The sequence below is a fragment of the Haplochromis burtoni genome, unplaced genomic scaffold, assembly GCF_018398535.1.
Source record: "Haplochromis burtoni strain Fernald_Lab_line unplaced genomic scaffold, NCSU_Asbu1 Contig_134, whole genome shotgun sequence".
Classification (NCBI taxonomy): domain Eukaryota; kingdom Metazoa; phylum Chordata; class Actinopteri; order Cichliformes; family Cichlidae; genus Haplochromis; species Haplochromis burtoni.
In genome coordinates, this window is record NW_024582495.1 from 282,585 (window position 1) to 297,098 (window position 14,514).

Here is a 14,514-nt window from a genome sequence, read left to right on the forward strand (position 1 = left end):
TCCAGTTATGAATAATCTGATTCACTTCAAACTGTTCAGAAATGACCTTGAAAACTTTCCAGATTGATGTGTAGCAACAGTTTCTTTTTTTCAGATCATTGCTTGTGTCTCTTTTCTTTGACATTGTGTTAACCCACACCTGAATGCTCCCGACCAGTAAACCGCCAGCCTTCTGCTTTTATGGTGGTACTCACACCTGCTGATGGTCAGTAAACCAAGTGTATTTGTTTATCAGCAGGTGGCAACTACTTACTGAAGGTTTACCAGGTTAAATTCAGCAGTATAACCAAAAAGATTTTTCCCTCTTAAATTGTTTTAAATGTTTGTTTTCAGGTCAAAAGGGGAAAATGATTGACAGACCTGTATGTTCTTTTCTCTAAACCAATCTTTAGACTACTCATATTTATCATCTGACCCTTTAAAGGGGTTAAATAGCTGCTCCTTGACTCCAGAAAATGTAACAACCCAACAGTTTTATAATGTAGCCAACACATTCATTATTATGCATGCATTATATTTTTGATCACTGTTTTCCTTCAGTAGAATTTGAAAGTACACTTTAATGTCTATTCCTTTTTTTCATTCTGCTAAACAAAGGAGCCAAAGAGCTGAAAACAAAAGAAAATTGTATAACTTTATAAAACGGAGAGTTGTTTGTAGTCAGGTTTTGCTCTACCAAGAGGGAAAATGTGAACAAACTTGTCAAAGATGACAAGTGTGTCTGATTTTCTGTCCAAATGCCGTTTCTTCTAATGCATACAAGTAACAACAAGCCAGAAAAGTGTCTAAAACAACATTTTGAGGCAGAACTGGCTTAATGGGGGAGGAAAGCTTTCATCCCTCCCTCCGTACATCAGTCATCTCCCTCCTCCCAAAGCCCTGAATCAGCACCTTCAGACAGACCCAACTGAGAGGCGTCTACACGCATAAAGAGCGGCGAGCAGCACGCGGGACAGAACCGAGCTGTGCTGGTGGAGACACGTTACTCGTCCCGGGACGCGGCAGAGGAATTACGCAGTCTGTGTCTGTCCAGAGCCTCACTGACAGACGCTAAACTTCAGATACTCCACAACAGAAGCTGCTTTTAAAATCGTCTGAAGCAACATGGTAAGGGAATCTCTGGAAATCTAGAAACTTTAATGTTTGGTTTTTAATACATAAAAATCACTTTTTCCTCAATGACCTCCGCTCTGCACACGCAGTCTGCACTGAATAAATTTGTTCTGTTGCTCACATTATTCTTTAATCATATTTTAAGGGCCTATACCCCGAAGAAAGTGCAAGTAAATACACTTTGGTATATTTTTAATGTTTCTCGAAAAAAGGGACCTTTTTTCCCTTTTTAATTCAAACCTACATTGAGGGCTTGGACCTGGATGCGTCATAATTTTGCTCATGATCTTCCAGTTTTCTTTTGTTCTTCCTATCAGGTGGTTTAATCTGCAGTTTGTAGCCTATTTATTGGTTCATATTTAAAGATTTGCTGCGCATGTTTTAGCATTCATGTTCTCTATTGTCTCCCTATAACTTAAAAACTGTCACTCAACAGTGAAAAACCATCTAAGGGGATGTTCTGCCTCTGGGTAAAACGAGCTGAAATTTTCAACATGCTGAAACACGACTGGAAGATTTTGGAAGATGCACCAGTGAAGTGTTGAAATGAGTGTGGCCTGTTTTTCAGTATTGTTTACACCTAACAATAGACAGACAAAGGGCACAGACACGGCACAAAAGAGAGTGTATTAGGAGATGTTTGTGCTCTGAGCTCTTAACTGCAGTGCGAAAGTAAAATTCTAAGCCAAATTATGAAATCTAATTACTTTAAATATTATTTGATTTTTAAATAAGTGGATTATTTTACATATTTTACTTTCAGCATAATTTAAAATTGAGCAATTTCATTTATTTTTATATACTTACATAGTATCTCTTCATTAATGTTTTTCTTTTCTTACAGGTGTTTCTTTTTAGCTTAAGTTAGGATTTTACATCTTCAGTTTATGTGTCTGAATTAGAGTAACTCGACTTCTTTTAGCATTTCTTTATATTTTGAAGAATCAAGTTTAAGCAACTCATCAAATAATCATTGTCATATTTTGATTTATGGACACTTGAACATTCTGCCTGCATTTTTATAAATCCTCCAAAATAAAGAAAAATAAACAAACAAAAATCACATCAAATGTGATTAAAGCATTTTTCTCCAAAGTAAAACTTTTTTCTTTTCTTTTTTTTTTAAATTCAGTGATAATTAAATTTAAATACTGAGGACCTTTTCTGTTTGGCTCCTAGTTTAAATCTGTGGTTTCACAACAGTAAAGGAAACAAGTCTGTTTTTACCTATGTGAGAGATTTGAATGCATTTTCTTGGTATTTTGGGCTTTTTCATCAATCCATTTATTATTTTATAAACCTTTTATTCCACTCGAGTAAAATTTAAGCAAAAAAGTTTTTAAAAAAGTTTCCAGTAATTTTCCTTTGGCTCTGAACAAAATCTCTTTGGGTGTTGCCAGAAATTCCTCTATGCAGAAAAACACCCTAATTAAGTTTCTCTGGTAAAAAAAAAAAAAGAAAAAAAGAAAAAAGAAAACTTTCATTGTCTGCTACTGTGCTGAGCACCTTTATCTGAAATGAGTCTGACTTCAAATATGCATCCAGCATGGCAAAAAAAGTGCAGTTTTATAGTTAACTTGTCTTCTAAAGATCCTTTTTTGTGAATCTGAATGATGTTTCCAGTTGGTGACTGTGCTGATTTATACTTTGTGTCTATGATAAGCTTCCAACTTGATCTTCTTCTGTGCAGAGGGAGTGCATCTCTATCCATGTGGGCCAAGCAGGTGTCCAGATGGGAAATGCCTGCTGGGAGCTCTTCTGCCTGGAGCATGGTGTTGGGCCTGATGGCGTATTCCTGGACTCTCCAGCTGAAGCAAACTCTCGAGAAGATCCTTTCAACACTTTCTTCAACACTGGGAGCTCTGGGCGTCACGTTCCACGAGTGATATACGTGGACCTGGAGCCCACTGTGGTTGGTGAGCAGCTTTGATTATGTGCTTTTTTTACCCTCCTTATTTTTTTAATTAACATTTGGGGTCCAATTATCTGTGGTCATAAGTATCAAGTGTTACGCATTTCAATCCACATGAGCCATGTGCAGTTAAGACTGGTATCCAGGCAACAAGTGCAGTCGTGAGTCCTTCACCTTTTATTGAATGGATATTATGTAAACAGCTGGATTTCAGCAGGGAAAGAACATTTTCTTCCATTATGTCTCAACCTTTCTCCAGACTTTTATTGTTTCATTTTATATAACTGCTTACTAAGACTTCACTGAACGGTCTTAAAATAAAATATTTCTTTCACAAATTTAGTTTCTCTAAGATTCTGCAAAAAACCACATGACCTGTGGATAAATAATGAAAAGTAACATAGTTAAGGAGCAGACCTTCACTACAGCAGCCCAAGCAGCAGCCTCTGGGGCTGAAAAATGAACACAAGTGTCTAAAGCTGCAGCTCCTCTAATGGCCACTTGAGGTGAGTCAATCCACAGAGAACTTTATATCATTTAAAAGCGCATTTACAACCAAAAAAGAAAAGGAATAAAGAACAGATTTTGCCTGTAGGGATAGTTTCTCCCTTCCTGCAGTCAGTACAGTGGTGGATGTGCCTGCCTGCTAGGCCTCAACTCATCTGTTGAGCCACTGAACTGGACCTCTTTGTTGTATTTGTGTTGTTGGTGATTGCTGGAGCAGTTTGATAGAATTATCTGGAAAATAATGTGACATGCTCTGTCGAAGAAGTTTGTGCTTCAGTTTTGATTGATGAAATTCTAGTATTTTGTCTACTCAATGCTAATTCCAGATCTTTTTGTTTGTGTGCTGAACGCATAGTTTATAATTTCAACTTGCTAACCAGCCTTGGCTCCCTACAGCAATGAACCCCAGACTCCACAAACCCAGTATAATGGACTAAATCCCAATGTTGAAGCATTTAAAAAAAAAAAAAACACTATGGTAGCCATATCCATTTTTTACATATAGTTTGTGGATTACACAAATCAGAAACTTTGTAATATAATAAATAACTGAAATGTCCTGTATTCCCTATTTCAGATTGGTAAAATATTATAGATTTATTTATTTATGTGATTAAAAGTTTAAGCAAGCACCTTCATATGTGAAGTTAAAATATGATTTGATATTTTTGACCTGTCAAGTTATCTCTTGCTGCATTTTGTCAACTTCATGGCTCCACGCTGTATCACGTTTGAGTAAAGTCTACATGTTATCACCTGCATCCTCACTGCATTAGATTAGATCTTGACTGGTAAAATATAGTAAAATGGTGGGATTACCATATTGATGTGTTAAAACGTGAGGAGTGTGCAAACAAACGCCAGACAAAAAAAGAGTGAGTTGTTTATTAAGATAAAAAACCCTAAAAAGCAGTTCACATCCAAAATAAGAAAAAACAAAATACAAACAAAACAATGAAAAGAAAACTTTGAGGAATGCAGGATTGTGTAGTTTGAACCAAAAGGCAGGGTTATTTATACACATGCTTTTATACACTGAGGGCTAATGAGGGGAGAAGAAACAGCTCGGTAACAAGGAACAGGTGAACTTAATCAAGGATAATGAAGTGGGGAGAGTAAACCAGGTGAACACTGAGATAAGACACCAGCACGCTAGGAAACAAGGGACTACACCCAAAGAATGCTAATCAACACACTTGAGCAAAAATGTGAAACTCAAATCTAATAATAAATCTATGGACCAAACACAGTGCTAAATAACAATTCAAAGTAAAAGAAAAGAACCCCTTCAAAATTCAGGGGCTAAGAACCAGGATCATGACCTAAAGGGGAGATGAGTCGGGTCTGAATGTGATCTTTCCTTCCAGATGAAGTGAGGGTCGGAAAGTACAGGGAGCTCTTCCACCCTGAGCAGCTGATCTCTGGAAAAGAAGATGCAGCCAACAACTACGCTCGAGGTCATTACACTGTCGGGAAAGAAATCATTGATGGAGTCATGGAGCGCATCCGTAAAATGGTTAGTAATAATGAAAGAGAAGCGCTGCTATTTTCTTTATCAGTAGGGGTAATGGTGCTCTGATAATAGTTTTATTATTAAACCCTTTTTATTATTTGGACCTTTTATTTAAGTTTTCTTTTTTTCTCTAGTTATTCATTTATTTTTTTGAGGTTTAGTGACTGTAGTTTAAAACGTTTTGGATTTTTTGGTTGTTGGTTTTTTATATAGTTTATCTGTGTTACTAGACTCACAGTTTAAAATAACCCTTGTTCATCTTGTGCTGTTGCCTTTTCAGAAACAAACCATTTAAGCTCTTCTCGCTTTAAGGTGACTCCTCTCAAACAGCAGCTGTATTCCTATTGTTAGAGCAAATACATGACATGGAATAAGGAGAAGCATCATAATTGACGTGACACTTAAAGGAATATCCTGCTTCCTTTCTAGGTTTGAATCAGATGAGAAGATGGTAACTCTAGTATACCAATGCTACTGGCGTCAGTTACCCCAGGTCCCCCTCCCTGCTCATCTTAACCTCACAGCATAGCTTGTTGTAGCTTGTGTTTAAGAAACTGTTGCACCAACTTTGGCACAACCCCATAAAGCTTGTTTGCACCGGTATAAAATAATAATTAGCAGAATTTAGAAGAACTGGTTTTACTACAGTAATAAAACTTCCAGCCTTTAGGCTATAGCAAGCTAACAGGCTGGTGGGTTTTGATACATATTGAACAGACGGATATGTGAGTGATGCTAAATTAAGTTACAGGAATAAGGCAGATGAGCATAATATGAAAAAAAAAAGTCAGTTAATATTTTATTTTAGACTTGTTTATTATTAATCATTTTCAGGTTGGTACACTTTCTACCTGAAAGCAGCCAACGACAGACAACTGACCAAAGCTCACTGATCAAAGCCCACTGATCAATGGCCATCAGTACCATTCACAGAGAGTTGGGGAATGGCTGCAATCACAGCATTGTAAGATGGCGAAAGATGTACCCTTAGGCCCCCTCCTCGATTCAGAGATGGGCTTTCCCTTCTCACATAAATGGCCTCCTTGACTCCCTGTCCAGAACATCCTGGAGAGGCCATTGATCAGTGGGCTTTGATCAGTGGTCACGAGAATTTGCATAGTTAAGATTAAGGAACTGACCTCCCAGCCCTTTGTTCCTTCAATGGACTGGTTTCAGTCATTATGCAAATGTACTGTTTATAAGATTGGGGAAATCTGCAGTCAGCTGAGACTGAAGAAGTCACTTGGATGAGTGAAGAAACGTTTTTCCCACAAAACGCTACGTCCAGATGAACAGAATCAACTTTTGGAGATTTACTTACCTGGATGATTGAGCATGCATCAAGACTTAACACTGGCAGATTCCAAGAAATTTAAAAACTCAGGCATCAAAGTGAAATGCAATAAAAGAAAATATTGCAAGATAACCAGACTGGTGGCTTGCTTCAGTGCTCATTAACAGTATCTGAGCTACTTTTCCCACATGAACTACAACTAGAGGAGATTTGGGGGAACTTTCTCCTCCGCCTTTTAATCCCATTGTACAGAAACTGTCTACAGGCACTCATGAAATAGCCCTGAAAGAAGAGGAGCAAATGACTAAAGAACCATTTATACCTTCTTCTAGGCAATAAACACATTAAATTAAAAAAAAAAAAAAGTTGTTTTTCTTTAAAGTTTTTTAAAGTTGTTTAGTTTCCACAAGTTTTTCTTATAGTGAAGCTGTTTGGCTCCGTATAAAATCAGCTAATGCATGCTGATTGGTCTGTTAAGGGAGATAAACTCCCACAATAGCAACTGTTTCCAAATGATAGCTAGAAGTTGGAAATTTATTTTAACTTCAACAGAAACTGGCATGTGCGTGTAGGAAGCAGTTGGGTTTTGGTGGTTGATAGTGATTTCCATCAGGAGGCCGTGGCTGCTGTTTCTTCTGCTTGTGCTGCTATAATCAAAACTGCAGATGCTGCAAAGTGGCTTGTGGTGTCCTCAAGACTGATACACACGTGGTTTGGTACAACTGAAACCTGTAAGAAATGGAAAAATGGAACCAGTTGTGAAAAAGAAATGATGAAAATTCAATTTAGTTTTATTTATACAGTCACCTCAAGATACTTTATTATGTAAAGTAAAAGGCTCTACAATTTCAGAAAGAAACACCCTATCAATAAGGTTACTTACCTGTTTGATAAACTGAATGAAATTTGGCTTTAGCTGCTTTAATACTGAAAACTCTTGTGTCTCGTCAGACCGACCAGTGCACCGGCCTGCAGGGTTTCCTCGTCTTTCACAGCTTTGGAGGTGGTACCGGCTCTGGCTTCACCTCTTTGCTAATGGAGCGTCTTTCGCTCGATTACGGCAAGAAATCCAAGTTGGAGTTTGCCATCTACCCAGCTCCTAAAGTGTCCACGGCAGTGGTGGAGCCCTACAATGCCATCCTGACCACCCACACCACCCTGGAGCACTCCGACTGTGCCTTCATGGTTGATAATGAGGCCATCTACGACATCTGTCATCGTAATATAGACATTGAGAGTCCTGGTTACATCAACCTCAACAGACTGATTGGTCAGATTGTCTCCTCAATCACAGCCTCCCTTCGTTTTGATGGCGCCCTCAATGTGGATCTGATGGAGTTCCAGACCAACCTGGTCCCATTTCCTCGTATTCACTTCCCTCTGGTTACCTACTCACCAATCATCTCTGCTGAGAAGGCGTACCACGAGCAGCTGACCGTGTCTGAAATTACCAGTGCTTGCTTTGAACCGACCAACCAGATGGTCAAGTGTGATCCTCGTAACGGCAAGTACATGGCGTGCTGCATGCTGTACCGAGGCGATGTCATCCCAAAGGATGTGAACGCTGCCATTGCAAATATCAAGACCCGGCGCTCCATTCAGTTTGTTGATTGGTGCCCCACTGGCTTCAAGGTTAGTAGCCATCAGAGACGTTACAAAAGATGGATGGTATGAAGTTCTGTTTTGAAACCTCAAGCTGAACAATGTCACATTAACATCCTGGTGTTTGAAAACAGGAAATAGCGAGCAAAGGGTTGATCTTAATTAGAAATTGACCGGCCAGTGAACATACCCTGAAGAGTCCTCAATTCTGACCTCAATGATGTCCATAATTTACAAAATGGACATCATATTTTATTTAATGTGACCAGAAATCAGTAATTGAACACATAAAGTCATCAGAAAAAGCTAAGATGGCCATGTGGACATTAACCTTAGTTTTAGAGCTTTTTCATACAGAGTAATCCAAACTGCACAGCAACATGTTAACAACTAACGTAGCATTGTGGATGGATCACCTCAGAGGTGCTCTTGACTGAGGTTTTCAGTGTCTTCTTCCTTCCATTCCATCCTGTGGATTAGCATGACGAAAAGAAACACAACTCATAATGATTTCTATTGTGAGCTCCAATAGGTTGTCTATATGTACAAGCTGTGATCAGCTGACCTGCTCTGCTACTCTGAGGTTTACTGCTCTTTGTGGATTTACACAGCTGAATTCAACAAGATGTAAGCGGATGTTTCACAGGCTATCATGACATACTGCCTTGACAGTATACTGTTTATATTGTCTGTATACTAGACAGGATCAACAGTATGCTGTCTAGTATACAGACAGTATACTTTTTATGCTGTATTTGTACTAGATGGTAAACAGTTGATATTAATGTGCAATTCAGTGAATGAATCTAAGCATCATCAGCTTAAATCCAAATTCATCTCTACTATACTTAATGTTTCCTAACTCTGTTCATGAAAGATGCTCCATTAGCAAAGTTCATGAACACCACAGTCATTATACACCAGTCCAACACACTGGTTTACTGTGAGTTCATTACAGTGAGGCAAGCAAACCTGTTTATTCTGCATTAAATTGCTGAGTGTTTTAATGCAACCTTTAACATAGTTAGTCTACCTTAGTTTGTTTTGCAGGGCGTTCCACATGAAAAAAACACATAACTTCACATCGTGTGTAGATCCACTCTGTACATGATGTGAAGTTATCCAATGAAGACTTGCATGTAAGTTTTAGCTTTCCAGTTTATCAAATACCACTGAACAGTTCTTACCTATAAATGAAGTTAGGTACAGCTGCTTAAAATGGCTATGGCGCTATAAGTTATGTACCTTTCATCTTTTTGTATGCAATAACCCCCAGTGATTGATAGACCATTAGGATTGCCTTTCATTGTTACTGTTACTGCTCAAACAGGTCTGATCATAACTGCAACTTCCTGCAGCCATTTGCCAGCCGGTCAGGGAAAACATATTTAGTAGTTGCTGGGTTGCGTTTAAGATACGTCATGTTTCTGACTTTTAACTTTGTCTTTACAGGTCGGCATTAATTACCAGCCTCCAACTGCAGTTCCTGGTGGAGACCTGGCCAAGGTCCAGAGGGCTGTATGCATGCTGAGCAACACCACTGCTATTGCAGAAGCCTGGTCTCGTCTTGACCACAAATTTGACCTGATGTACGCCAAGCGTGCATTCGTCCACTGGTACGTGGGTGAGGGCATGGAGGAGGGAGAGTTTGCAGAGGCCAGAGAGGACCTGGCCTGTTTGGAGAAAGATTACGAGGAGTTGGGCCGAATGAACCCCGACTCTGAAAACGACGAAGAATACTGAAATTTGTAAGGCCTAAATCTGTGACAGCAAAGCTGTTATTTAATCCTAAATAACCAAAGCGATGCATTTCTCAGTGCCTTTCTTGTAATGCCATTTTTATGTGAGCTAAGTTGTATTTGAATTGTGCTCTGAATAAATTTTGTCTTTGCATATTCTGTGTGAAACTTGTCAGAGACTCGGTGGTCTAAGATGGTGCCAGATAACCACATGTGACCCACATGCAAGCCTTTCCACCCCCCTCCTGCTCATATTTCCTGTCTGCATCTACACTTCACGCAAGCCACTGGTGTCAAACGTTACCTATGACTAATAAGAAGAGCCTATTAATCAAATAGCAGGTTACTATTTCACTCATTTTCTTCTATGTACGCTGGGACTTATCCTAGCTGCCTTTAGGTGGGAATTGTATTACACATAGGACAACCACACTCAAATTTAAAATCACCAATTCACCTGACGTGCAAGTCTTTAGACTGTTGGAGGAAGCAGGAGTACCGAGAGGAAACCCACGCAGGCAAAGATAGAACATGCATACGCAAACAAACTCAGCCGTCCCCCAGGTTTGAACCCAGAACCTTCTTGCTTTGAAGCACCTTTGCTAACCGCTTCACCACCCACTAAAAATAACAGCTTCCTCTCGTTTGGCTGCATGTCCTCCTGAGATGTGTCGTTTGACTGTGAATAGCAGCCAGTCAAACACCGTGCAGAGCAACATGCAGCAAAATGGTCAACAAGGTGTTGTGGTGTTCCAGAAACTATACAGCATACAAAAATATGACTGAAGATCACTGGGACATGTCACCCTCATCTCCAGTATGTCTTGCTTGAGTTTTCACCGAGTGTTATGCTCAATTCTATCAACATATTTTTATTTTTATCTGCTAGAATAGCTTTGTATTGTTCACAGACCAAAATAATCCTTATTTAAAACTTTTTGGCTCCCTGCTGTATCCCTTAAAAGCAACTACTTTCTTGTGTTTTCATTACATCATTAAGTGCTTTGGGGCATCTGTTGTAATTTGGTGCTATATAAGTAAAATTGAATTTAATTGATGTGCGGATCCTTGTTAAATAGCAGCTTTGAAGGGAAGATGTGTGCTTACATGACCATATTAGAACTATTGCCTCTCAGGGATATCATGGAGAGCCAAAAACAGAAACTTTTTTTTTTTACAAAATAGTGTTTACAGCAGTGTGAAGCTTGAATACAGTTATTTATACAATGACATCATTATTCCAAACTTCAGCCGTGTTAATACAGGCATTCACCATTGTAACAGGATAACAGAACAGGAGAAACTGTATAATAATTCCCATTGAAAATAAATACGTAAGTGGCCCATGCAGTAATGCCATGAGTGGCTCCACAGGTGTTGACGACTAAATTCTTGTCTACATTTCTGTTAAAACACTCTCACAGTGTCATGATGGGACAAAGGCGGGAAGTGGAACAGCTTTAAATTGTGAAAGTGCTCGAATCTTGGACAATTTTCAGTGTTAAACACTAGAATGGATAATCTGATTTCTTAGTTAAAGTTTCTATGGGCAGAAACAAGATTTCAGAACAGGAAGTAAAACAAAGACAAGACAGTAAAGTCAGATGTATCACCTCTTCTTGTTCTCCTTCACTACATCCGTGAATCTTCTCCACAGTTTTCCTGCCTGGTAGCTTCGTATTCATAAATCCACTATCCCTCCTCTGCACATGTCCAAGCCTTGCTTCCCAAACTTTGTCTCCAAACTGCTCGGCCTGAACTTTCCCTCTGATGTATTCCTTTCTGATCCTGTCCCAATTTTCCCATAGACTTCCATAGGACTGGAAAGCTTTTTGCAGCCAAAGATATCACCTCCTGGTGGACATTTAAAAGAATGCAATGAATGCAATTCCACACTTCACACCCAGTACCTGTAACCTAGCTTTGTTACAAATTAAAAATGAATTTCTTTTGCTTTGGACCCAAACCAGTCTCTGCTTTGACAGGTCCTGGGTCCTTTTGGACCTCATCTGGAGTCTTTATTGGTCTGGTTCCTGTGAAAATGTGTCAGGTTTGTTATGGAGGAGGGAAAGATATTCTGTGAGGTTTCTCTTCAGATATGTTTCTCCACTCTTTGCTTATTACAATTATCTCTGAACAATCATGTAAACACTGCTGTAAGCCGATTTAGTAATTAAATGGCATTCTCTGGTTTGGAACGGGTTACCATGAGCGCAGGCTGGACCTGCTGCTCCCCTCCAGATTCACTGTATCAGGTGATGTTGGTAAGTAGGCCACGGCAGCTGTACTTCTAAGGAATCAACTGAAATAGGATGTAATCGGATGCAGAGGTGTTTCCTCAGTTATTTTGTTTCAGATCCTTTTAAGTTTGAGATTTACAGTTATTTTGATTTTTATTAGCTTTACATTTTCTTTACATAACCACGCTGCACTAATCAGGAAAAAGGGAAATAAAAAGATGCCACTACATCTTTTGTATTTACTGCTCAGCCATTCCTCACGAGCACGTTTTAAGTTATTTTAAGTGAATTTCATACATGCAGTTTCAATTTAGCATTAATCTAACATCTAACCCCCTAAGTGGGTTACAGGTGGCCTGGTTCATGTTAATAAGTGTTTGTTTTTATGTTAATCAAATATACTCTATTTTCACATAAATAGGGTTAACAGGCAACTATAGCCTGGATATGTGTACACTGGTCTCAGTGTTGTTGCTTGTTTTGTTTCCATGTGCAAAGTGTTTTTTAATCTCCCTTCAGATGTGCTCAGTAAAAATATCACTATCTCTCTTTGTTTCATCTTATTTCTTCTTAAAACTTCTATTCATGGCCTTATATCACATCCACAGAAATCGATATCCTGCAAGCTCCCTTTTTTGACTTGTTGTTAAACTCAAATGCCTAGAGCAGACATGTCCAAAATCCAGTGCCTACCTCAAATGCATTATTTATGGCCCGCCACAAACAGAATTAATAAAGTGCAATTTCTTTGTTTACCTCATGTTGTCAGCACCATGAGATGCAACCAATCTGTGTATAACACTTTTATACACTCACACAACAACAGAAAAGTACGCATCGATTACAATTAACATGAGACACTGATATTCAGCAGCTTCACTGAAGTTTCATGTATTTCAGACAGCTTGACCTTTGTGTTATTTTACTCTCCATATGTGAATCAAAAGTAGTTTTATTTTGTCACCATTATTCTTGTGTTAATGAAAATGCCTGGTTGTTTTTTTTGTTGTTGTTGTTTTTAAAAAAAAAAACATGTTTACACCTCAAAAAGAAAAAAACGATTGAGAAAGATTATTGGCCCCTGGGTGATTTCCCATGAATAAATATGGCACTATTGGACAAAAGGTTTGGACACCCCTGGCCTAAAGTATGAAAACCACCAGTTTCCTCTATTGAAATAGCAGTTTCATCTTCTTAGGAAGTGTTAGGGTTAAGTGTAAGGTAGCAGCTGTTAGCCAGTTTATTACAGCAGCTGCCTCTGATTAGTACACACAGTGCTGTGCAAATGCACTCTTGGATGTTTAGATTCTTATCTGACAAACAGTACAGTAAGTGAGGTGGGCAAAATTAAAGCTGCCATTACTTCAATGCACACAGCCAGATCCAGGATGAATAATCAGTAAACTGAAAGACAAAGAGCCACAGATGGCACTGGTCCCCACAGAGCGGTGATCCCAACATCATGGAGTCAGTTTGGGATTATGAGACAGCCTAAATCCACAGAAAAACTGGGGCAAGTTTTACTATTGTTTGGTAACACAAAATATTAATTGCATTTTTTTTATTTATTTAACTGTTTACTCCACTTTGTGTGGAAGTTAACTGATAATAACTACTATTCATGGCAAAAACAAAAACAAAGAAAGAAAGAAGCAGATGTTTTATGAGATACATCTAATCAAACTGCGCTCAGTGTCTATTTAAACAACGAGTCCGGGCAGCCGTTAAAAGTGTCACCTGCACGTATCCCTCCGCGCAAGCATAAACATAAGTCACTCAGTAAAGAAGAAAGGCGTTTAACGCACAACTTCATTATATTGTGTTTTTATTATAATTGGAAGCATGAAATTCGTTTGATATTACCCGCAATTCGCTGCCAGCTGTTACAGGCTGACGCTGAAGTGGAAAAAGTAAAGAGTCGTTTCACTTTTTGGCGTTAGCTAAGATTTTGAGCCTGTGGAGCAGATGCATGGTGGCTGCCAGCTAGAGGCATCCAAAGTAATTTAAATTAAGTTGGGTCAGACAAGACCATGACATAATAATGTCCATTTTAAACAGATATAAGTTGCAAACAATTGTGAAATATTGACCTTAAAAGCTTATACTTAAACTGCCTTTGGAGAAATCCACAGAAATCAGATGGTGTTATTTCTTGTGAACACTGAGAGGTTTGACTCAGTAGTGGCAAAAACACAAGCTTTTCAGAATTAAGGAGTCCAATTAAAACATATATTTGTCTTGTTTAATGACCAATCCATGTACAATGCACATGACGTGCAGCCTGAGATGTCTCAGCTGTATTGAGAAATACTTTTAACCTTAACCTTTGGCTGACCGGGATAGATTATGTATTTATTTCATGTTTTAGTGCCAAATATCTTACCCCATCATGGAACAAAACGTCTTCTGAGTTATTTATTTACAAAACCCTACTCTTGATTACAACAGTGTTTTTACACCTTTATGATTTACACAGCCTGCTTCATCTGTTTTCACCTGCATAATACTGATATTGCACAAGGAATAGAAAACACTTTATTTACCTAAATATAGATTTCACTGCCAAATTGGTGCCTTTGGTGAACAGTTTGTGG

The 14,514-nt window shown here is 38.7% G+C and overlaps 1 protein-coding gene across 1 annotated transcript; it reads left to right on the forward strand.

Annotated features, from left to right (window-relative positions):
- The first annotated feature begins 642 nt into the window (after positions 1-642).
- Positions 643-9,836, forward strand: tuba5 (tubulin alpha 5). Its single transcript, XM_005930629.3, has 5 exons — positions 643-1,107; positions 2,804-3,029; positions 4,900-5,048; positions 7,291-7,971; positions 9,394-9,836. The coding sequence occupies exons 1-5, from the start codon at positions 1,105-1,107 to the stop codon at positions 9,682-9,684; spliced, it is 1,350 nt and encodes a 449-aa protein (XP_005930691.1). The 5' UTR covers positions 643-1,104; the 3' UTR covers positions 9,685-9,836.
- Positions 9,837-14,514: the final 4,678 nt, after the last annotated feature.

Excerpts from the sequence above, each read along its gene's own strand:
- tuba5 (XM_005930629.3), top strand. Across the intron at positions 3,030-4,899 it reads CCTGGAGCCCACTGTGGTTG|ATGAAGTGAGGGTCGGAAAG; the intron begins GTGAGCAGCTTT and ends CTTTCCTTCCAG. Across the intron at positions 7,972-9,393 it reads GGTGCCCCACTGGCTTCAAG|GTCGGCATTAATTACCAGCC; the intron begins GTTAGTAGCCAT and ends TTGTCTTTACAG.